The sequence below is a fragment of the Camelus dromedarius genome, chromosome 17, assembly GCF_036321535.1.
Source record: "Camelus dromedarius isolate mCamDro1 chromosome 17, mCamDro1.pat, whole genome shotgun sequence".
NCBI lineage: Eukaryota > Metazoa > Chordata > Mammalia > Artiodactyla > Camelidae > Camelus > Camelus dromedarius.
Genome location: NC_087452.1, coordinates 27,432,826 through 27,456,954, shown reverse-complemented (window position 1 = coordinate 27,456,954; position 24,129 = coordinate 27,432,826). Strand labels below are relative to the sequence as shown.

Sequence of the window (24,129 nt, the reverse complement as noted above, 5' to 3'; positions counted from 1 at the left end):
TCCTACCATTTTTAAGTTGCCTTTTTCTTGATTCAGTGTTCATGTGGTTGCTATAAAACTTTGTTTTCCAGAGTTCTAACAAAGTTGGTTCTGACAATTTCTGCTTCTCTTTCAGTGTTTGTATGGGGATGGGAATTTGGAGCTGTCTACTCCGCCATTTTGCTAATTTCACTTTCTTCATTTCTTTTTGATTAAAAAGAAATTTCTTCCTTTTTATTTCTTATTTTCCTTACGGCATTATTTGTCGTATTTAGTTTCTTGTGTCCTTCTAATTTTGTATTCATTTCTAAATGATTTCCCTTTTATTTCTATTTTCTCTCTGAGTTTTTTCACCTTTTCTAAAATTTTATAATTGTGATTTATATTTCTCTTTTGTGTCTTGGATTATTTTCCTAATATCTTTTATATTCTTTTGAAATGGTATGATTTCGATCTGTTCCCCAGGTCTGTCTGTCATTATCTGGAAGGATGTTATTTTGCTCTTTATTTTCTTTTTTCTTAAAATAACTGTATGGGATGAGACCTTCTTATTTTTCTGTGGCTCATTTTTATGTGAAATTTGTTTTCCTGAATTTATAGAAGGGGTTATGATTCAGGATAACTTTTCTAATGTCACAGAGCTCCCTCTTCTGTTGTATTTGTAAAATGTTTTAAAAAAAATATGATGGAGGTGGGGAGGATCTAGCTCAAGTGTTAGAGCACATGCTTAACATGCATGAGTTCCTGGGTTCAATCTCCAGTACCTCCTCTAAAAATAAATAAATAAATAAACCTAATTACCTCCCCCCGCCCTCCAAATATGATGACTTCCTTTCCCCTTTTCTACTTTTATCTGAGTCTTTTCTTTCTTTGTCTCTGTTGTACCTGCCTTGCTCAGTTTTGGTTCCACACCCAGCAGCTTTCCCTCAGTGTGGAGCTCTATCCTGGAAGGCAGCTTTGGTTGGTAAGTTAGTTTTAAGAATTTATATGACTCAGACTGCTCCAGCCTTTTTCAGAAATTACCTCACACTCACTTGTTATTAGATTGGGCTAAACTTTTCCCATTTCTCTTTTCAAACTGGCTATCATATTGTCCAGTTAATACCTAGGGACTATTCTGATGTTCTCAACAAGTTCCTCAAATTCCCCACTGATTCCATATGCTTTCTCCTGCACAAATGCTGACTTCATGCAGGTCTTGTGACTGTTGATGGTTTTCCCCACTGGTATTTTGAGGTTCATATGGATATTTTATCACCCTTTTTTTTTTTTCAAATGTCCATGGGCTTTTGGTTTTGCTGTCTTAGCCATTCTTTTTGACTTTAGGTGATGATTTAAGTATATTAAATATCTATGATATTGTATCTGCCTTCTAGAATCCAGAATCCATTCTACATTCACATTTTAAAAACTCCCCTGTATAGACTTAGAATTTCTGGCCTCTGACCTCTGGCATGTCTACTATGTTTGTGCTTTGTTCTAAAGCTTTAGTTGAAATGTTATTAATCTATTGGTGATTGGATATTGCAAAACCTGTCAACCTAGAAAACCTCGAAAGAAGCAGTTTATCATTATAGTGTAAATGAAAGCATTTACAGACTGTAGCAAAGTTGAAAGTGATGTAAAATGTGCTTGTTTATGGAATGAACAGCAGAAACTTTCTGAAGGCCAAAGAGTAAAGTATGCAACCTATAAAGTGTTGTGCCTGTGTCATTGAAGGTAATTGTAATCAGCAAGAAACAAGGAAGTGACTGATGGGGCAAGGACAACCTTTCAGTTTAAGGATCATCGTCAGTGCCTGATTTTGGGGAGCTTAACATTCATTCAGGGGGAAAGAGGGAGTTAATTGAAGATAAAACCTGAAAACAGTGAAAGTTGAACTTTGGCCACAAGTTACAGAGGGTTTTATAAATGCAGGGTTTTTTACACACCTGTTCAGCACCAAAGTCAATGCCCGGTGGCTATTACAAACACTGCAGATGCTTGGGGATTCCTTAGACTACTAGGAAATAAAGATAGTTAAAGCTTCAACAGGATTTTTTTTTTAAGTAGTCAAAAATGATCTCTTTTAAGGAAAATAAAAAGGGCTGGTTGGAAAAAGATTTATCAGCATAGGAGAGAAAGCTATTTCTGGGTTGAAAGTGACAAAGAACCAACTAACATACATACTATGGGTAACACATCCAGGGACTGCAAGCACAGTCACTTTCCACTTCCTTGGAAACAAGGTGACTTTATACCTACCTAACCTGATAGTAAATAGAATAGCTTCTGCGCAATGTAGACTGAATAGTGGCAGATTGTTTCATAGGAAGTGAAGAAACATTATTTTTAATGTCTCTTTCAAAACACCAAAGGCAGGTTAAATCAATGAAAATATTTCTGCAGGGAAGTAGTAATGTGGTCTAGCTGTATGCAAGTGCATAGACTTAGGGGCATGAGTGGAGTGGAGAGTAGTGTGGCTGAGGGGGATGAAGGAGGGAAATAGTGGGAGTTAATGAGTTTGGAGTGGGAACCAGGAGCCAGATCATCTGGGGCTTTATAGGCTGTAATGGTAAAAACTTTGAACTTTATTCCAAGGTATTTGGAAGCCATTAGCAGGGTGAGAGCAGAGGAACAATGAGCAACTAATGTAAATGGTATGTTCAAGCTCAATGAAGACCAAAAGTACTATGGTGTGCTTTGGATAGTAATACAGACATGTTCAAATAAGAAGAAGATGGGTTAATATTGATCTCAATTTTTTTTAATTTGAGTAAGAGCTACAAACATGAGGTGTTGAGATAGACACACACACACACACACACACACACACACGGTTTTGTTTTTGAAACAAAAACTGCTAAACAGTACTGAATCTCATTTCATACATTCTTATTTCTCTTCTGTTCTCTTTAATGTTTAAAAAAAAGAAACTCTAGTCACAGCCTGCTAAATTGACTTAGTAACGCACTAATGGATCAGAATTTGAAGTTTGAAAACCACTGTAAATCTAATATAATTCCCTTATTTGGCTTGCCAAGGCACATATAACTGAAAATGACCAAACCAGAATTCATATGTTGCCACATTTCAATGGAATATATTTATTAAAAAATAAAAAATAAATTCCTTGACACAGTGTAACATTAGGTTCCAGTGTAGAAAAATTTTGAGAATAAGTGTTCCTACTTGGCCATATCACCTGTGCTTATCTCCCTGGTGTAAAATGTTAAGGCCTGTAAAATTTCAGATGGACTTGTAAAATATCAACACAGTTTTCTTTATTAATGGTCTGTAATTAAATATACAACCTGCTAGCCGAAGTACCAATTGGTCTCTTTTGAATTATAGATGGAGAATAAGTCATTTATAGACAGCCTGGTGACCTTTAAATTGTCACCTAGGAATTAATGAAAACAAATGTCATTTTCATATTTTCTGCAAATTGCTTATTCTTTTGCTGTGTTTCATTTTGAAAGAGAGCTTGTGGGAGGAGTGAAGGATAAATATAACGTAAAGGTCAGTGTGAGGTAATGTGAAAAAAGATGTCTCTTTTAATTCTATTATACAAGTCCTAACTTCTGTATTCCACATCTCTATGACCTTTGGAAAGATACTTGCCGATGCCCCACTTTTCTCATTTATAAATGGAAATAATACCTGTATCTAGTTTTAATGTTAGGGTTAAATGAAGACCTGGTGCCGTAACATGTATTTTAATAAATATTAGATTTTCTTCTTTCCTTTCTTCCTTAGAAAGAAATTCAGTGAAAATGTGTTGTTAGAATAAGCAGGGCTAGAAAGTATAGAAAAATGCAAAAAGAAAGGTAAATCTTTTTTTTTTGTTTTGTTTTGTTTTTCTCTTCCAGTAAGTCTACTGTGTGTGATCCCAGATGTTCCTAATTTCTTTTAGGAGAGGCAGGTAATACATAGGGAGATTTCCTGTGCCTCCTGCTGTACCTTCCCTTTTTAAAGAGGGAAGATTATGTAACTGATGAAAGGCAAGTTTAGAAGGCCAGGATGTGATACTTTCTTAGTTGATTCCAGTATTTTAGTTTCTAGTGTCTCCAGTCCATTTATCACAAAGAATTTACTGAAGATATGCTTGTCCTGATACCAAGTATGTTAGGTAACTGGTAGCTATTAATTATAGGTGTTACCTGAAACCAACTGTCCTTGCCTGTGGAATAAACAGCATTGATTTAACCCAGGCATCCTAGGAACAGAATTACAAAGTCAGAGTGACATGAAAAGATAAAATTAGAATTTTGTATAGCTGGCTTTTTTTTTTTAATAGCAACTTTATTGAGATATAATTCATGTACCATAAAATTTGCTCTTTTGCAATGAACAATTCAGTGGTTTTTAGTATATTCACAGACTTATGCAACCATCACCACTGTCTAATTTTAGAAACTTTTAATCACCCTGAAAAGAAACCTTATACCTATCAGCAATTGTTCTCCACTCTACCCCACCCACCCTCTCTGCCCTGTCACCTCAGCCCCTCGCAGCCACCAAAGTGCTTTTTGTCTTTATGGATTTGCTTATTCTGGATATTTCACATGAATGGAATTATATAATGTATGTCTTTTGTGACTGACTTCTTATACTTAACATAATGTTTTAAAAATTCATCCGTGTTGTAGCATGAGTCAGTATTCATTTCTTTTTATTGCCAAATAGTATAAATCTTATGGATATACTACATTTGTTTCCTTATTCATCAGTTGATGAGCATTTGGGTTGTTTTCACATTTGAGCTATAATGAATAATGTTGCTATGAACATTTGTGTACAAGTTTTTGTGAGGACACATGTTTTCAGTTCTCTTTAGTGTACACATCAGAGTAGAATTGCAGGGTCATACGCTAACTTTATATTTAACATTTTGAGGACCTTATAAACTGTTTCCTGAAGGGATTGTAACATTTTATCTAGCTGGATTTTTAAATCACTTGGTTTTAGGGTTATAATTTCATATGTAATGAAGGAGAACCTTAGCTGAAATAAGCGATTTGAAGATTTGAACTGATGGGGGAAAAAACCTACCTGCAGTGGTTTGCTAAGTTGTAAGTACTTTTTTTAAAAAGTAGATTTGGAATTATGGCTATTAATCTTTGGCTTTTTTTTTTTTTTTTTTTTTTTGCAGTTTTATCTCCAAGACACTAAAAGTAGTAATGGTACCTTTATAAATAGCCAGAGATTGAGTCGAGGCTCTGAAGAAAGTCCACCATGTGAAATTCTTTCTGGTGACATAATCCAGTTTGGGGTAGATGTGACGGAGAATACACGGAAAGGTACGGGTATGGATCGATTTTTCCTATTATTTGTCTTTTTAAGTTTGTCTAATTTTTTATTCTATTGTTTGATGTTACAAAAAAATTTCATGCTTGTAAAAACAATTACATACAGCATTTTATACAGCAAAAAGTTGTCTCTTACTTTTCCTGTTGTTTTTCTGAAATTTTAAATTCTGAAGTGTAAAATAATTTACACTCTTTATCACAGTATGAAAATGTAGGGCACCACTGTGTCAGTTAGGAAGCAGTTGGCTGCAGTGATACTACAGCCAACCAGTAGGAGCTTAAACTAAGAGTATTTATTGTTAACTTATAGGCAGGAGGCAGGTGGGTCCAGACTTTGTTCATTTGGCTCAGTGATGGTATCAGGAATCCAAGGTCTTACTGTTCTCCCATTTTATTATCCTTTACATGTTGGTTTCTTAAGCTTTTGCTGGTTGCCTCAGGGGCAAAGGGTGATGGCTGCTGCCCCAGACATTATTTTCCTCATACTGGTGTCCTTGGCTAAAAAAGATGAAATGAGGACAAAATGCCTTCTTGTGTGGCATTTTGTCTCTTTTTATGTTTGAAAGAACAATCTTTCATAGACTCCTTCCAGCAGATTCCTTCTTTTGTCTCACTGGCTACATGGGTAGGTCACAAAACATAGCTTTAATTGTTGCTACAAAGGAGCCTGGGAAGGAAGTTACCTGGCAAAGGGGAGCAGGAGATCCATGATTGGCATAAATCAGCTATGATTTATTTCTTTTGGTTATGCATTATTGTTGCCCCAAACAAAATCAGACTTCTTAGGCAGCTAATAGTACCTAACACCAATATAAAATTTCATGTCTCAGTCTTTGAAACTAGATATTCTCTAGCTAAATAAATGTAGATTATCCTTATTTTTATAATTCTGAGGCTTCCTGGTTCTACCTAGTTCACTGTTTACTTTATGATGATGAAATTACATGGCATAATCATAAAATTAAGTAAATAGGAACCAGAAGTATGCAGCCCACTCTCTTAAGTTCAATGTGGACAATGGAACCAGTTGGCAAGTTTCTCATTTTGTTTCTCTGAGCATACTCTGATCTGGTGATACTCTAAGTCATTAGTCTTTGACATTTTGCACAGGGGGTGGTGATGATCATGGTGTGTGTGTGTGTATATGTGCATATATGTTTGCACACTGCAACTGCAATGTTATTTTTACTGGGTTTTGTTGGCCTTCTCAGGGTGTTAGGTTTTGGTATTTGAATTTGTGTGGGTCCAGTATCTTAGGAAAAAAGAAAGTTTGTATTTTGATGCAAAATATTGAGTACTCCTTACTAAAAGAGCTCAACTTATGTATGACCATACTGAGAACAACTGCAGTGGACACTCTAACACCTGCTGTTGCCATATCACACCTCCTCTGCTAACAAGTAATTCAGCAAACATTTACTGATCCCTAGCTGTGAGTAACCCACAGAGAAGACAGAATTTGATTACAGTGTCTTTTTCTCCAAGGAATGTCTATTTTCTTGACTTGCATTTCCCAAAGAGAATTAATAAGGGTTAAGTGATAGAAGAATGAAGTAACCAAATACATTTAGGACATGCTTAGTTAACCAAAGGTAGACAGGACTTCTCAGAGCTTTTAATATGCTAACAGTTTTCCAAGGCAGTGACCATCCTAGAATGCAGGTAGCTCTTTCCAAACTCCTTCCCACTCTTCTTCTCTGTCTAGCTGTGGGGGACATTCTTTAGAAAATGCTGTAGAAAGCTAGGAGGACAACTCTGAGATTCAGGGTTACTATTAATACAGTATTATTCTGGCAACAGATTATTGTAGGCATTTTTGAAAATTTAGCTATCTTTTATGTTAACTTTAAGGAAATTAAGTAAAGAAAAATTTCTTCATCATTAAAATATTGTTTCCCTTTGGTATTTATTGGCTTCAAGAAGTTGATTTATATTATGCATGGGCTCTTGGGATACAGATGTGTCATGAATTGAGTATTACCTGTTTAAGCCTATGCTACAGAAAACTTTGTCCTAAAAAGCTTATTGAAATTATACACTACTAGAAAACCCCTGGGTCAAAGAAGAAAACAAAAGGAGAATTTTAAACTATGTGGAAAGGAAAAGAAACTTTCATACCAAAATAAAGTAAATCCTTTATTCAGATAAAAATTTATAATCTTAAATTCCTTCAGTTTTGAAAAAGGCAAATAACGAAAGAACTTGGCACTTAAATTAGAAAAAGAACAACAATAAAAAGAAGTTAGGAAGAAGAAATAAAGAGCAGAAATTAATGAAATAAACAAAAATCTCTAGAAGGGATAAACAAGCCCAAATGCTGGTTCTTAAAAAAAGAAAACAAAACAATAAAATAAAATAGGTAATTCATAAGCCTTGCTTCCTTTATTAGTTAAAAAATACTAGTAAAAACATGTAAGACAATGAGAAAGGAGACATAAACACAGATTTGGGATATACTAAAAGAATCCTCAGAGACTATTACATGCCAGCCTATGGCAAAGAAAAAAAAAAAACTGAAGTAAATTAATGTTTTTCTAGCAAAACTATCCCAAGAGTAGGAAACTTTCAAATTGATTTCCTTAAAAGAGGTTTAAAAAGTTATTAAAGACTGACCAAAAACAGGTATTCACAGCTAAATTTGATCATATTCTTAAAAGACAGGTAAGTCCAATGTTGTTTAACTAATCTAATAAAGGTAAAGGTGGAGCACTCTCAAAATCCTCCAAAGAAGCCCACAGCCTGTCATTAATGCCAAATTCTGATACAGATAAAGCACAAAGAAAAAAACTAACTGATTTCATTTGTGAGAATAGATGAAGATTTCTGGCTAAGGTATTAATAAATTAAATTCAGAAATGAAGCAAGAATAAATAGCAAAGTAGGATTTACCCCAGGAATGCAAAGGTGACTCAGTTTGGAGGAAATCTGTCAACATCGTCCACAAACTTAAGCTAAAAAATGTGTACCTGTGTATAACCAGTAGATGTTGAAAAGGCATTTGATCAAGTTCAGGAGTTATTCTTAATAAATATTCTAAATAAATAGGATGAAAAGAAAGACTAAGTAAAACAAAAATTATAATTAAGGCAGAATAAAAATTAACAAATACTACACAGCTGTAAAAATGTGTGAACTAAATTTGCATATGTCAATAAGGATAAATCTCAAACATCTCAAGCAAATCACAGAAGGATGTATGTGGTGTAATACCATTTATATAAAGCATGAATTCATATGAAACAATGCTCTGTGATGCTTTTGAAAGCATTTATGATAAGGATATAAAATTAGACACTTGAGATGATCAAAACTAGTTTGTGGGGATCTGTGAAAGGATTTTTTTGTATCAGTGTGCACAGTACAAAAAACAATGGAAGAATGATTTTTAAATTGCCCTTCATGCAGCTCTTAAAAAGAATACATTAGGATTATATGAACTGCAGGGATTTCCATAAGATGCATTGTTGAGCTAGGAAAGAATTACTTTTAATAATTTGATTATTTTAAAAAAGTCTCATCAACCCCTATAAATGTACATATATGTATGTGTTGTAGATGATTATATGAACATGGGGGAAAACATAGAAGAATGCATGCATACTAGTCATTAATGTGAGTCACGCTGTTGAATGATTAGAGAGGAGGAGTAGAAGAGAAGTGGGAGCCAAATTAAAAAGGGAGAACCTAACAAAACTGCAATAAAACCCCTCCAGAATATATGACATTTATGTATTTGTATAAAATAATGTCTGGGTAAAAGGAAATTTCAAAAAAGAATATATAACATATAAAAATGTTTTTTATGTGTGTGTGTGTGTATGTATATACATATATATGGTTTTATGTATATATGTATATATATGTATATACATACACACATAAAATCAGGATTTTTGTTAAAAATGTGTATGAGCCTTATGTCATTGAACATATCAGTTCATATTAGTGTCTCTTCTATTCCAAGCTCTCCAAAATAAGCTGATTTTGATGTTTGGCTTTCCACATAGTATGGCTCCTGGGAAAAGACTCACTGGTCAGCACTGTACTAATAACCTGCTGTATAGATATAAAATGTTATTGCAAACAAATAGGGTGACATTCTAATAGATTTCTTTAAAAAAAAAGGAAGGTTTGGAGGGAGAAAGAGAGGAAGCTAACTGCTGGCTACTCCTCTGTTCCCAAATTCACAAACTGCTCAAACATCATGAGTTTTCTGGGTCACACATTGTATTAACCCTCTGAGGCAAAGCTTGGGACCATTTAGTTCTATAAACTTCGTATATAACTCCAATTAGCTCATCAGTCCAGGTCCACTTCACCAATATATATTCCTCAGTTAAGTCCCTATGAACATAGAGCCTGTTATGAGTAAGGTCAGTGGTATCTTCTTTTTTTGTCTTATGCTACAACTGCTCTGAATTACTCTTACTCCCCTCAATAGATCTTGCCTTTTCTGGCCTTTAAGCCCTCACACATAATTTTTTCTTCACCTAAAAACCTTTCTAGGCTGGAAAAGATTCCCTTCCATGTCCCTGTTACACACTGTACTTATCCCCTTTATGTGTTTGCCTCCCTCACTAGCCTGTAAGCTGTGCAAGAGCAGCAATATGTCTGTCTTCATTGTAGAATTCCTACTCTTAACCTGGCACATGTCGGTTGAATAAATTTTAAAATCTTTCATGAATCTTTATCCACCACTCTACAAAAATTCTTTCTACCATCTTATCGACTAAGATTTTGACAACCTTCCTTCTAATCTAGAGGCTTATGTGAGGATTGGGAATCGGCAACCTTGTTATCGACTTCGCTTTTTATTCTGCTGTGACTTAATTACCTCCCCTTAACCTTTCTCAGCTTTAATGTCCTCATCGTATAAAATGGGACTTATGATACCACTAATTACCTCAAGGTTTGTGGTACAATATTCATTGTTCATACTGTGACATGATGTTCAATGTGAACATTGAAAGAGTGACTATAAAGTGCTTAGCTCAGGGTCAGGTGCTTTAATTATTACTGAAACACTTGCCAGTCAGTTGAACCATCTTATTTTGACATCATGTTTGCTGCTCTTTCTGATTACCTTCAGCCCCAGTCTTCTTTACCCATCTGTCCTTTGGAACCCATCACTGGCCATTTCAAAGGTACTATCACCAACTCTTAGACTACTCCTTGACTTTTGGCTATGCTCTTTTGCTTGTTTCTAGCTCTTGGAAACTTTCACCGTAAGCTTTACATACTTCCACTTTCCAGCTACTAGGGAAAATCACAAAGCTGATTCAGTACAGACTGTGCCAAATTTGCCAGATTGACTAAGAGAATCTTCCTGATGATGACTGTGTTCTTTCTTTTGTTCCTTTTAAAAATAGATTCTCAACCCAGGATGTGCAGCAGAATTACCTGCAGCTTTGTAAAACTATAGATGTGTGGATCCCACTCTTCAGCCCTAAGAAGGAGACTTCTTAGGTGTGGGCCCTGGACATACCTATTTTTTAAAAACCTTGGATTGTTCTTTTGGACAATTTGGTTTAAGAACTCTGGCCTATTAAGTTTCTGGCAACTGTTTTATGTGTTTTTCCTTATCCTCAAGTCCCGGGTTTCCCTTCACACATTGTCTGCTCTGAATCCTTACTTGCTGGCTCTACACCTGTGTTTCCAGCTGCTTGCTTGGATGTTTCCTCTTGAATGTCCTACTGTTGCCTTTCTCTGTACAAAGCTTAATTTCCCCCTTCAAACTAGAGCATTCTGCTGACTTCCCATTTTTTTAAATTAATCCATCATTCTCTAAAAATTCTAGCTCAGAATATTGGTATCTTTTCTGAATCCTGTCTCTTTCTTACCCTAACAGTTGTGTCATTGTAGACCACTTGCTTCCTTTCCCTGCTACTACTTGATTTTCCAGATGCCAACATGTTACAGTAGCGTTCCACTTCTGGCCTCCATATTCTGTCAACCCACTGCCTCCAGAACACTCTTCTGTTACAGCTTTGTTTATGTCATTCTCCTGCTTTTAGAAGGCTTAAGTGGCTGTGCCATACTGCAGAATAAAGTCTGAAATGCTTAATTGCACATTTGAGGCCCTCAAAATGTGGACACAATTCATTCAACCTTTTGATTTTATTTCCCATTATTTCCCTCAATATATATTAAGCTGTTAAACAATACTATTTAGAGGTAAGATAGAGAAAAAATTTGTTTTGAATCCTAGCGCTACCACTTGCCAAAGGTGTGATCTCAAGGCAGTTACTTTAGCTTCTTTGACCTTAGTTGCCACATCTGTAAAATAGGACATAAAAATAACTATTTACATGGCTTGTCATAAGTAGTTAACATGTATAGTGTGTTTGGCATGGGGTCTGACACCTAAAGGGCCTTGAAGTGTATTCTTTACCTCCTCTTTCCAGTCTTCTGCAGTGCCCTCCTTAGATGTACAGCTCTCTCACATCCTTCTCATTTTCTGTTTCTTTGCTTATGCCATTTTCTCTGCCTTTCCTTCCATGTCAGATTTTGAAATCCTATTCCTTTTTTTACCCCCTCTTCAGAAATCCTTCCCCTGCCCTTGTTCATTCCAAGTTCCCATAGTGTTTTATAGCATTTGTGAATTTTTTTTTCCCCATTTGTTTGTATGTTAGATACTTCTAGTTTGTTCTCTCTGCAGACTAAATTGAAATCTCCTCAAGGACAAGGACCTGGTCATAGTCCTCTTGGTTTTCCCATCACTCCCAGCATACTGCTTTGTAGCTAGCAGGTTCTCAGTGAATACTGAGCCAACCAGTAAAGGCAGAGAACAACTTAGTCAAACAATAAAGCCAGCAAGCAATATCACTCCAAGTATGCTAGAGAACTAAAGTAGCAAATTAATCCACATACCTAGAGAAAAGATTCTTCTCATCAAATAAATAGGTTGAAACAGGATTTCTGGGAGAAATAGCTAACTATGAGTCCAAGGCAGGAAATGTACAAGTTGAATTCGTAAGATTTTGTCGTACCAGAAAGCAGTAAAGCTAAGACTGCTGAAGTTCTGTTAGAAGGACTCAGGAATTAATGTGGAGTTGTGACTGATCAATAAGACAATTTGAGCATCAAACAATAATAACAGCAGTGGATTGAAATATATCAAATATGTTTAAATCTATAAACTTACGGTACTAAAAAAGAAAAGAAAAGGTTTAGTCACCTTTGGAAGAACTTAGGAAACCCATTTCTCATTCTGAAAAAAGATAAAGAGAATAAAGCATTTATGCTACCTTTCTTGTAGAAATCATATGTGAAATAGACAATAGTTGAAGAAAATGTTTTTTAATCACTGAACTCCAGCTCACAAATGAAGGCAGGATGATAGAGTATGTATTCAGAAAAATTTTTTTTTTTAGAATTTAAAGAGTACTTGTCTATCCAGCTAACTTTCGCTGCCTTTTTTCTAACCTTAAAAAAAAAAAAAGAAAAAGAAAGTCTTTGAATTAGAAACATTATGAAGCAAAAAATACCAGAATGAAAGTTTGGTAACTTTTTCATCTTTGTTTGCAGTCCAAAGACAAATAAATGAATAATTTCCCAGCCTGGAAATGTTAACATCTTTATTTAGATCTTGGGTTTTTTTTTTTTTTTTAATGTTTCTTGAGCTTTTACTTCCTATTATTGCCAATCATTTCAGGAAATCCTTCAAACTACTCAAGTATAGTATTGACCTTCCTACTCAATGCAGGAAAGGAGAACCATACCCCAGTAGTTTCAGTCCCCTAGTCCAGGGTCTTAAACAGTTTTTAAACTTATCAAAGTGAACATTGGTTCTTCAAGTGATGTTTGTGTGAAGAGGCAATAGAAAAGGCTGACTGCATATCATAAATAAATATATTAACTCAAAAGCAAAATAACAAATCTGTATAATAGAGAAAAACCCCATGCAAATGGCAGTCAGCTTTTGTAGTCTTAATTCTAGTTTTTAGTAAAGTATCATAACTACAGCACAGCAGGTAATTGCAGGTTTTTCTCTGCAGATACCTTGTTCCCTCGACATACCTATTTTTTGTGTTTTAACATTTCTGGAATTTGCATTTAGCTTACAATGCATGTGTTCATTTAATGCAGCAGTGTTCCTGCCAGCCTCCTTACCCCACTCAAAAAACTTTTAAATTGTGTTTTGCAATCAATTTTGTCTTTGAATTTTGGCAATATGATAATGTTTCTGGATGAATTTTGAGAGCAAAATTGTTTTAAAAGTACTTCATAGAATACTTTAGACCAGTATTTTCCAAAGTATTTTCTTCATAATACCCTATATACCATATATGTAATACCATAGTTCCAGTTCCAGAGTTCCTAAAAAGGGGGGCAGGGATGCTCAATGATTAAATGAATTTGGAAAATACATCTTACCACTAGAGCCTCACTATAGACAAAAAGCCCATTAAGCTCTGAGAAATCCTGTGGTTTAAAAAAATAATAATAAAAACTCTTTCAATCTCTTTTAACTAAATGTTATCCAAACTCTTCTGTCCCCCAAATCCTTTTTTGTTAACACCTGCTAGCATTCCATTTTAGGAAATGCTGCTGTGTAGAGTTCATTAATATAAATAATAGAACAAAATATTTTTGTCAGGTTGCTTTAAATATTTGGCTATTGCAAATTAAAAAGATAACTAACATTTCTAGGCATCTGTGTATCTAGTTGTCATAAGAACCTTTCCAAAGGCAGGCTTGGCTGGACTGTATCATCAGCTTAGTCGGACATAATCTTTAATTGCCTTCAATAGTGCAGCAACCATACTGCCCGGTTAGTGTTAGCCCTTGCTTCTTCTCACAGACTTAGACATTGGCCCAGTTGCTGGGCTTCAGGGTGATATTTCTTAGCAAAAGAAATCCTTATGTAACGTGTCACATGTTGCCAGCTCTGGCACTACAGTTTTATTCTGTAACTCACTGCACCCTTTTTAAAAAAACAATTTTTTTTCAATTTAAATGTATCAGTAAAGTAAGTATTGCTGGATCTTCTTGTATTGTGCTCCTGTATATATTGTAGCCTGTTTATGGTAAATCTCTGGAAGAGCCATAGAGCTGGGATAAATCCATCCCTTCCCTATCTTCTGCCAGGGAAAGGAGGCAGTTAGGTGGTTCTTGCCATCAAAGTAAGCTACATTGTCTCTCTTGAGTAATGGAAACAATAAAATATTAACCAGACATGTTCTTTGGCATAATTCAGTAAGCATTTATTAAATGCCTTCTTTGTACCAGAGAGCTATACTAAGTACCAGGTTTTAAAAGTGAGAAGCAGTAATCCTTACTGTCCTCAAAGAGTTGACTCTAATTGGTGAGACAATGGTTGTGTAAGTGATAAATATTTACAGTGCAGTAGGAGGCTCTGGGGACACCTAACTTATTGGTGAAGGACGTGGAAAGTCTGACCCTGGAGGATAAGTAGCTTCTGATTATGCAAGTAAAGGGATAAATGACATCACTGACAGAGAGGACAATTTGTGTAAAAGGTGTATGGGGTTGTGAAAAGTGAGAAACTTGAAAGTGCTGGTAGCTTTGTTTTGTTTAGAGTATCTATGGTAACAAGATGGGAGAATAAAGCCTGAAAGGAAGGTCAGTGGTTCCTGGCTGTAGGTGCTATGTTTGGCAGAGAGTTTAGAAGACTGCCCCATATGTGATTCTTGACCTTTACTAGCATTTTTTATAAATAAATTAATGAAAATTAATATTGACTAAACTGTGCTAAATTTCTTAAGTTTAATGTGTATTTCCAGGTGACAGAGTAGTCATATTACTTCATGTTAATAATACCATCTTGATGACTTATGATCCTGCTCACTTAAGTTACCCTCATATAAAGGCATTAGCTCTATTCTTTAAAATCAGTTTTATTGAGATATAATTTACTAACAACACCAATTTTACATGTATAATTCACTGAGATTTGACAAATGTACACAGTTACATAACCACCACTCCTCTAATCATAATATAGTATTTTTTCATCACCCTGCATTTGCTTTTATTTACAGTTTGGTAAACTAAATAGATTAACTCTTTGAACCCTGAAGGACATAATATCTGAAGAACAGAGAACTAAAGAACCATTAACCTTTAAACTAGGGAAAAAAATTTTTTTTCTTAAAAAGAAAAAAGAGAAGCTCTATAAAAGTACTGCTTTTGGAAGATTTTGTCTCTTGAAATCTTTAAAAGAAAAAGGAGGAAATAAAAAGCAATGGTAAGAAATTGTCTGCAAAGTGACTGGTATAATATTCTATAAAGATGTTTGGAGGTGGAGGAAGAAACAACTGCCAAGAAAACAAAACCAAAAATTTTAAATACTGAACTGGAAATTTTAGACTTGAGTTCTAGCAAACAGCTCTGATATTTAATAGCAGAGAGGTACAGAAGCATTTTCACTTGTCTGAGGTCTTGGTTTTCTCATAAAGTGGGCCATTGGATGGCATATTCCAAGCTATATTACACAGAACTTTAGAGTTTTATGAGGTGTGGACAAGAGTTACAGATTGGGGAGAAGAAAATTAAAACTAAGGGCTAAATTTTAAACTGGGAAATAGTTGTACTTAGGTTTTGATTCTGGCAGGTGGGAAGAAAGTGCATCCCCCCAACCTTGTATTTCCATATACTCAGCCGACCTTTTATTGATTGTTGCTGTAGCATTGGAGGTTAGGACACTTTGTGAAATAATTTTATCTGTAATTCTACTTTGCACTTGTGATTCATTGTGGAAGAAGATGAGTTTCTCCGGGGAAATGAATATTGCCATTAAACTACAAAAATTATTTTCTTTCCCTGAAGTTATTACATTTAAGAATAAAATAGATGTTTCTATATGAGAAGTACACAGGTTTATGTTTTTAAATAACTATTTTATCCATCTTATTTGTTTGTTTTAACCAGTTACCCATGGGTGTATTGTTTCCACAATAAAACTTTTTCTACCAGATGGTATGGAAGCCCGGCTCCGCTCAGAGTGAGTATAATTTAATGCTGTGAAGTTTTTGTATTAATTGCCTTAGTTAATAATATTCTAGTTTACTTCAGGATTATTCTAATAATGTTAGAAAATTGATGTAGTACTTTTGGAATATAATATACTTCAGTTTAATTGCTTTTCACATGGGTTACAATTCTAGAAAATAATAATGTGTAAGGAGGCGCAGTGATTTTGTTTCCAGAATTAACTTTACAACTTATATTTTGATGGATAATTAATTTTTCAAAATAGTTGGAGTATATAACTTACTGATGAGTGATAACTGTTCATTTTGATCTGCATTTCCTATCAGACTTTATGATTGCCTTACAGGACCTTGAGGGTGTTGATACAGTTAGTAGTCTATTTTGGTGGGAGTTTCTGGAGGGATTTTCCAGTGCTTTAGTTTAGTTTTGTTTTGTTTTCTAATGAAGCAGTATGGAAAGATCACTTTGAGGAGGACAAATGAGAGGGAAAAATTATTCATACAATGTTAATGTTAAAATGTAAACATAAGTACATTTTGCTCTTGTACTTTTCACAGATTATTATTATGAAGTGTTGGGGGAGCTAAACAATCTTTAAACTTCAGGATTTTTTATTTTGAGTGAAAACCTTGAATATGCTAGAAGCTTGTTTCTGTACCCAACATAACATTTTCTGTCCTATAAAAACAGACAGATATCTGAGAGTGGGAGGTTGAGAACAGCGGTAAGTTGAAGGTGCAGCAGAGTAGTGAGTAGGAAAAAGCAAGCAGAGAGAAGTCCTGCTATTACTGTGATAATTAGTGCTTTCATTAGAATTATTATATATTATGCTTTAGTTAGAGGCTGCCAGTTGTTTTTTTTTTCCAGCTTTAAGGATATCTGAAGAAAGCAGATATTTTAAAACATTCTAAATTTAAAACGTTGATCTGTTTCCTATTCATATTATAGTTTAATTATTAAAAACACAGTTAACTTTGGGAGCATTAGTGTGACTTAGCTTTTAATGTGACTTAGTCAAGAGCTTTTAGTATGACTTACTCAAGAGTTAAGAGTCAAAAATAAGAGTAACTATTGATAAACCAATGACAAGTGGCTTTTTAAAGACTTTGATGTTTGTATTTGATAATGAGATTTTTCTTTCATGGAGTCAGAAACTTTGAGCATCTGCATAAAGGGTCATCTCTGTTCTCAGGTTCTATCTAGTAGGGCATGTGAGTTTTTTCAAAGTCTGTCAGTAAATTGTGTTCCTATCCCTCTTGTCTCCCCAATGCTTTTCATCTTTGTCCCTGTTTCTTCTCATTTTGTTTTTTTTATGTGGTTAAATATTAGCATCATTTAAAATTTTGTTGCCAGTTTCATTGTACATAATCTGGTTGACTTTCTGGAGTTGGTGAATTTTGAACAGACAGTTCTTTAGAGCTGGAAGAGTATCAGAATGACCTTTAGAGGTTGCTAGTCTGGTTCAAAGCCTGACTCCACCTGTTCTGTGACTGGATCAGGCCTCCCTTTTCTCATTTGAAAAATGAAGGTAATAATTTTACTTATTAAGCAAGAATTTTATGAGGAAGATTAAGCAAGACTGTACACTTAAAAGAGGTTAGTGTAGTACCCGGCGTATAATAAGTACACAGTGAATATTAGTTGTTTCTGTTACTGTAATCTAATATTTTTTAGCAGTCAAGATACTTTTAAATATGCCAGAATGTTTAGAGTTTAAGGTACATTGTATACATAGCATTTAATATTTTTAAGATCTTCAGTAGGTATACCATTCTCTAAAAAGCTAATTCTGTTTTCTTCCTTGAATTTTATTATATTGCACAAATAATTTTCAAATGATAAGAAACAAATTGCCTATAATTCCATAACCCTAACACTAAATAAGTTTTCCTTTTCTGCAATTCCTTGTTGCATATGAACCATTTCTGTAATTCAAACAAAATACACCTATACCCAAGATAGTTTTTGTAAAATATAAATGTATATCACTTATGGAATGTTTTGCTGGATTTTTAGCCTTTTGTTTATTGACCAGATTTTCATGGAATATTTTGTGCTTAGGTCACTAAGAAAACTGGATTTAAAAACTTCATTAATACCACTTGCTTCTATTTAGACTCTCTTAAGTTCATTTCCCTGTATATGCATATCTACAGAGTAAAGGATAAATACCCAAGATGATTATCTCTGGGTGCTGACATTGAGGAATTTTTATTTATTTCCTCATGCTTTACTTCACACATTTTCCATAATATGTATTACTTGTGTAATCAAGAAAAAGAAACTTAAGGCAAATGTCTATTCCATTTTTATGGGGTAAAGAAGAAAAACTAAATTTGTATGTCAGTTTTTAAACCTTCATTAGGCATCCAGCTTTGTTAGGGCCTTGTGATAGATTCTGTGGATGCAGAAATGAATTGTTCACAGTGTCTGAGAACAGACATGAAATCAAAGGAGTAGAGCAGAGGGTTGTATGGTCTCAGTGGGAGTCTGTGCAGGATATCATGGGTGCTCAGAAGGGAGGTTCCCCTGGTACTTAATATTCTATTTTAGTCAGTATTTTAGTGTATTTGTGACTAATTGAATTGAAGTATTTTGAGGGTGTTTGCAGTTACTACAGTGGGATCAGAATTGTCATTCCTGTTTTTAACTTCTACAAGATCAGTTTCTCAGCAGCTTACACATGGTTAACCAATTGAATCTAGAACTTTACCCAATCAGACATGAAGCTGACCATCACCAGAGTAGCCTCTAGGATATGGCTTGATGATCAACTGGTAGGGAACATGGGTTGCAGCCTTGCTCTGTGTTCCCTCTGCTTACCCCCAACCAGCATACAGTATCTCCGACGGCATTTTGTAGAACAGAGACCCTGGCTTCCTTAACTGCTCACTTCTCATGGGAGTGGTAGTAGTGGTCAAGTGCTGCTGTGTCCTTGATACTGTTTTAAGTTCTTTGTTTATATTAACACATTTAATACTCACAGTAACCCTATGTGGTTAGTTTTATGCTTATCCCCACTTTATGGATGAGGAAGTTGAGACCTATAGTGGTTAGGTAACTTGCCCAAGATTATGCAGCTGGTACATAGAGCCAAAATTTGGACCCAGTCAGTATAGCTTGTGAGCCTGCATGCCTAATTGCTACACTGCACTGTCTCTTACATACTTTATAAGGCCAAAAAGGCAGTTAGTACCAACTAATACTGCGTTTGTGGTTTAGTTTTAAAGTGATATACTGAACAAGATTATACTGTATAGCACAGGGAAATATATACAAGATCTTGTGGTAGCTCACAGCAAAAAAAATGTGACAATGAATATATGTATGTTCATGTATAACTGAAAAATTGTGCTCTACACTGGAATTTGACACAACATTGTAAAATGACTATAACTCAATAAAAAATGTTTTAAAAAAAAGTGATATACTGAGTTCAGTTTCATACCTACACCTGAGCTTTCAGTTGTTAGTGTGTGAGGTGGCTGGGTAGAGAAGAATAGTACTACAGTTTTGATTAGCTAGAACTCTACTAGAACATGTTTCCAAATTATAGCCTTCTTTACAGTAGAACTTTGCTTTTTAAAGACTTTCTACAAAGGAATATTTAGTTTTCAGAAGAACTTAATTTATACATACCAAAATTCAAAATGGATAGTTTGAGTTCTTTTTTTCTGTTTAGAAGTTCTTATAACCAAGAAATTCACCATAGCCCTTAGTAATAGTGGATCCAGAAAAGGCATTTAATATGTCTTGAATTTTGAATTTGTGTTTAGAAATATATTAACGTGCAAAAGGTAGGTTTGTGTATTTATTCCCTTGTTTTCTAACAATTCTATACATTTATGAAGGATTGAAAAATAATATACTTTCTTTTAATTATATGAAAGCAAGTATATTAACTTTGGGGTTTAAGATATTCTGGTACTGTCATACTGTTTCCTCTGTTGTCAGGAAACTAGATAAAAATTCTAAATTTTACTTTTCAGTGTCATCCATGCTCCATTACCAAGTCCTGTTGAAAAAGTAAGTTTTACTAATGATGATTTTTTCCCAATTCCCTCTGCTATAGTGCTTTGGAAAATGTTTCTGTTTGTTTTATTTGCTTTACCTAGAAACTTATTTCTTTTTTGTAACAAAATATAGGAATGCATATAGCTATATAGTTATTCTAGTCTTCTGATCTTCAATAACTGGAGAATTTAGGATGGATGCTTCTTGGGAAAAAGCCTTTGTTATCTCAAGTAAATGACTGACCCTTAGTACTTGTTTTGTGCCTAGCCTTAGGTAAGAAGTGGTAGTTACTACCTTTTATTTTAGAATATAGTTCTGTCTAGAAATATTTATTAAAGCCTTGTGCCCAGATAGTTCACTCAACATACACCTTCACATGGAAATAACACAGAAATATGGGCTTACAGAAATTTTTCTTTTATTGTCCTTGAAGATCAGTTTTAACCTAATCTGGACAGAAACTTTGCATAATTACTTGTTAGAAAATATTTTTTTCTTTTGTTCAGAAATAAAGGTGTATCAAACTATAGATAGCATTGCTAAATAGCAAAAAACCCCACATCATTTTGTATCTTTTCACATTAAAGTGAATGTTGAGTTTTCTTAGTAAAGTAACTAAACTATTGGGAAAGACATTTTTTCTTCCTTTTGAATAAAGAATGAAAACCTGCTTGAAACTGAAGATCTTTGTTAGATTCCTTTTTAAGAAACAAGAGTGGTTAATTGTGATCTGCAGGAATACCAAGAATCATTTCAGAAGTAAATAATAGACTTGGTGATTTAGGACTACTTTTTAAAAATAAGGCCACCTCTCTATCTTCTAGTTAGCATATTAATAAAAAAAAAACAGACCTTCTGAGCTTAATAAGGAATGATGCTGTTATCATCCTTAATAAGTTAACATGTAACTTGGGTGGTATTGAGAATGTGGGTGAATGTTAACAGCAACCTGATACTGCCTTTAAAAAAAAAAAGAAAGTTTTTCCACACCTGGTAGAAACCCTTCATAGAAGGTATTTCTTCCGTACTCTTGAGTTCTAAGCATTTTGACTGTGACTTAAATGTTTAAACATCATTATTTCACATCTTTTTCTTCTTCAAACCTGCCTATAGTTTAAAGGGATTGGGAGTAATCCTATTTTCATTGCCTCTAGCTATTGGACAAAGTGTATTTCATGTCCTGCTTCTTCCCACACCCCCACATACAAATACTATTTTGAAGATAGCTACTTCTAAATGAATTGTGACTTGTTGACATTTTGGAGAATTATTGAACAATGAATTTTAAAGGGGAAAAATATAGTTCTCTTGATTTAGGAGATATTATTTCTGGATAAAGAAAAGGCTGAATTGTCTTTGTGCTATAAGTTGGTGATTTGGTTTATCAAGGAATGTTTTCATGAGTAGCACTTGTTCCACCACCCTGCTTGTAAATCTCAAACTGGTCAGCATAATACAATATCATTTATAAATTCTAGGCATGAAGCAGAAATTTTGGAAAACTAAAAGAAATGGTTAATTTGAAGAATAATTTTTATCTTACATATTTCAGTAAACAGGCATTTCAGGGACTTGGTTTAGCTTTAATGTCTTCGGTAAATATTTTGCGTGACTGTTGATGCTCTGTCATTTTGTTTCTAGGTTGCTGCTAACACTCCAAGTATGTACTCTCAGGAACTATTCCAGCTTTCTCAGTATCTTCAGGTAAAAGTAATCTTGAGAATTCTCAATCTTTAAAAGGAGAACTTAGATGTGATTTTGTTAGTTCACAAATATGGGCTAAAAAAGTGTTGGCTGGATACAAGTACGAAAGAAATATCTTTTCAAAGTAAAAAAAGAATTAAAAATAAGTCTTATGAAAATGGATTTTAAAAAATCAGGATTGTTAAGTCTAGAGAAGGTAAGGTTCTATACAAGAGGTTTTTTTTTTAACAAATATGAGGAAGTTCTAAAATTGTTCTTTATCCAAAGGTGGATTTTAAATAAAATTAATCCTGGAGAAATTTTGGTTGCTATAAATAGCTATAATAGCAAATAACACGAACTATTAAAATATTAACTATTAATAGCAAATAATTATATAGCACTTACTATATGCCACACTCTAGCACTTTAACTATATTAATTTACTTAATCACAAAAATCCTACAAGGTATATTTTTTATTCCTATTTTTACAGATAGGGTAACTGAGGGACAGGAAGGTTAAATAATTTGCACAATATCACACACCTAGTATGTGGTTGAGCTGGAATTTAAACCCAGACAAGTCAGACCTCAGAGCCCCTGCTCTTTACTAGTCTGTGCTGCTGGATCTATAAAATAACTTAGTGATGGGGGAGATGCTTGCAATGGGCTCCTGAAGAAGTTAATATCATATTTAAAGAACCATACAAATCTCTAAAAAGGAAACAAGTGGTTGGTTTGGTTTTTTTTCTTTTCTTTTTTTTTCCTTTCTGATTTTGATAAATTTGGGCAGGATTATGGGTCTTATTCTGGTGAGGGAGCATGATTAAGGGAAACTCTGTATCAGGAGTTTGGAGATTGAGTAGTAGAGCCCATATAAAAACTTCAGTGAGTTCTGTGGCCTTGGATGAGTCATTTTACACATGCAGGTTTTCAGTTGCCTTATGTTTAAAATGATAGGACCAAATCAGTGATCCTGGGTCCCTACATTCTTTTATAGAAATCAGTCACTGAGAAGAGTCCTACCTCAGTTAAGAATGTACACATCTGTGAAAATATCCGTATGTTAATTAGGTCACTGGGCATAGTGTAATAGTGGATGCAAAAGCTGTTTTACGTGCTTGCAGTTTAGTAAGTATTTATAAGCATAGAGTCTAGCCAGAATTCCCTGGATTTGATCTGTGGCTTTAACTTTTGACATGTTGGGAAGGTTGTTTAACTCTTTTGTGCCTCATTTTCCTCATCTATGATATGTGTATAATAAAGCACTTGCCTCACAGAATTGTAAAGAATAAATGAATTAATACATGTAAAGGACTTAGAACAGTGTCTGGCACATAGAATATATGCCATCAATGTTAGTAGTTGTTTATCATTCAGTAAGAAGTCAAATTAATTGACCTAGATCTCTCTTATTTTTAGAGATAGAAGACAACTTTGAGATTAATGTGGTCTAGCTTTCATTTCTCATATGAGAAATATGGGGCCCATATAGGTAAAATGATTTTCCAGGGCTATAGACTATAGTTACTAGTCACTGTGGATGGTGAATCTAATGACCTGACTCACTCCAGTACGTTTTCCAACTTTCCTGTCAGTCCTTTGAATATTCATAGTAGCATAATCTTTCACTGTGTTTTTCTAATTCTTTGAGAGAAAATTATACTGCACTGTCTTTTCTGCATACATCTTGAATTGTTAAAGTTCTAATGTAAATTGTAAATGTTTTGAATAAAAACTGAAATAGATACATTTTATGCCTTAGAACTAAAAGCCCATTTCTGGAAGTACTAGATTTCTGTTAGGATGTGATTCATGGAGTTATGAAACTCTAAATGGAATTGAGTAAAAAAAGGTGAAATTACACCATCTAGTGGAAGTAGTGGTTATTTGGTGGTTTTGTTTTTAAGTAAAACTTTTTACAGCGTTAGTGTAATTTCCTGGATATTAGGAATGTCTAAGAAGCTTAAAATAAACTTGGCACCTAGTTCCTTCTTAGTGTGAGCTGTGTTTTAATGTGGGTTATGAGTTGGTATGACTTTTACTAGATTCCTTAATCTATACTTTTAGAGTTATATTAAAAAGCAGTACTTCTAACTCTAATTAGACCAAATTATCCCTAATCATTATTTATCAAGGATGTGGAGAGCAATAAATGCATGCTTTAAGCCTCAAGTATTGTATTTGAAGTATACACTTCTCAG

The 24,129-nt window shown here is 34.3% G+C and overlaps 1 protein-coding gene across 35 annotated transcripts in view; it reads left to right on the top strand.

The window, feature by feature from the left end:
• The window catches only part of SLMAP (sarcolemma associated protein), a 121,764-nt gene that overhangs the window by 46,724 nt on the left and 50,911 nt on the right, over positions 1-24,129 (top strand). For 23 of the 35 annotated variants that reach the window (XM_064496398.1, XM_064496399.1, XM_031470611.2 and 20 more), the window contains exons 2-5: positions 5,114-5,261; positions 16,164-16,236; positions 20,216-20,252; positions 21,882-21,944. In XM_064496398.1, the coding sequence (XP_064352468.1) occupies positions 5,114-5,261; positions 16,164-16,236; positions 20,216-20,252; positions 21,882-21,944 (321 nt within the window). Of the gene's footprint in view, positions 1-5,113; positions 5,268-16,163; positions 16,237-20,215; positions 20,253-21,881; positions 21,945-24,129 lie in introns of all 35 variants that reach the window. The other 12 variants (XM_031470610.2, XM_031470603.2, XM_031470605.2 and 9 more) reach the window with 1 other exon arrangement.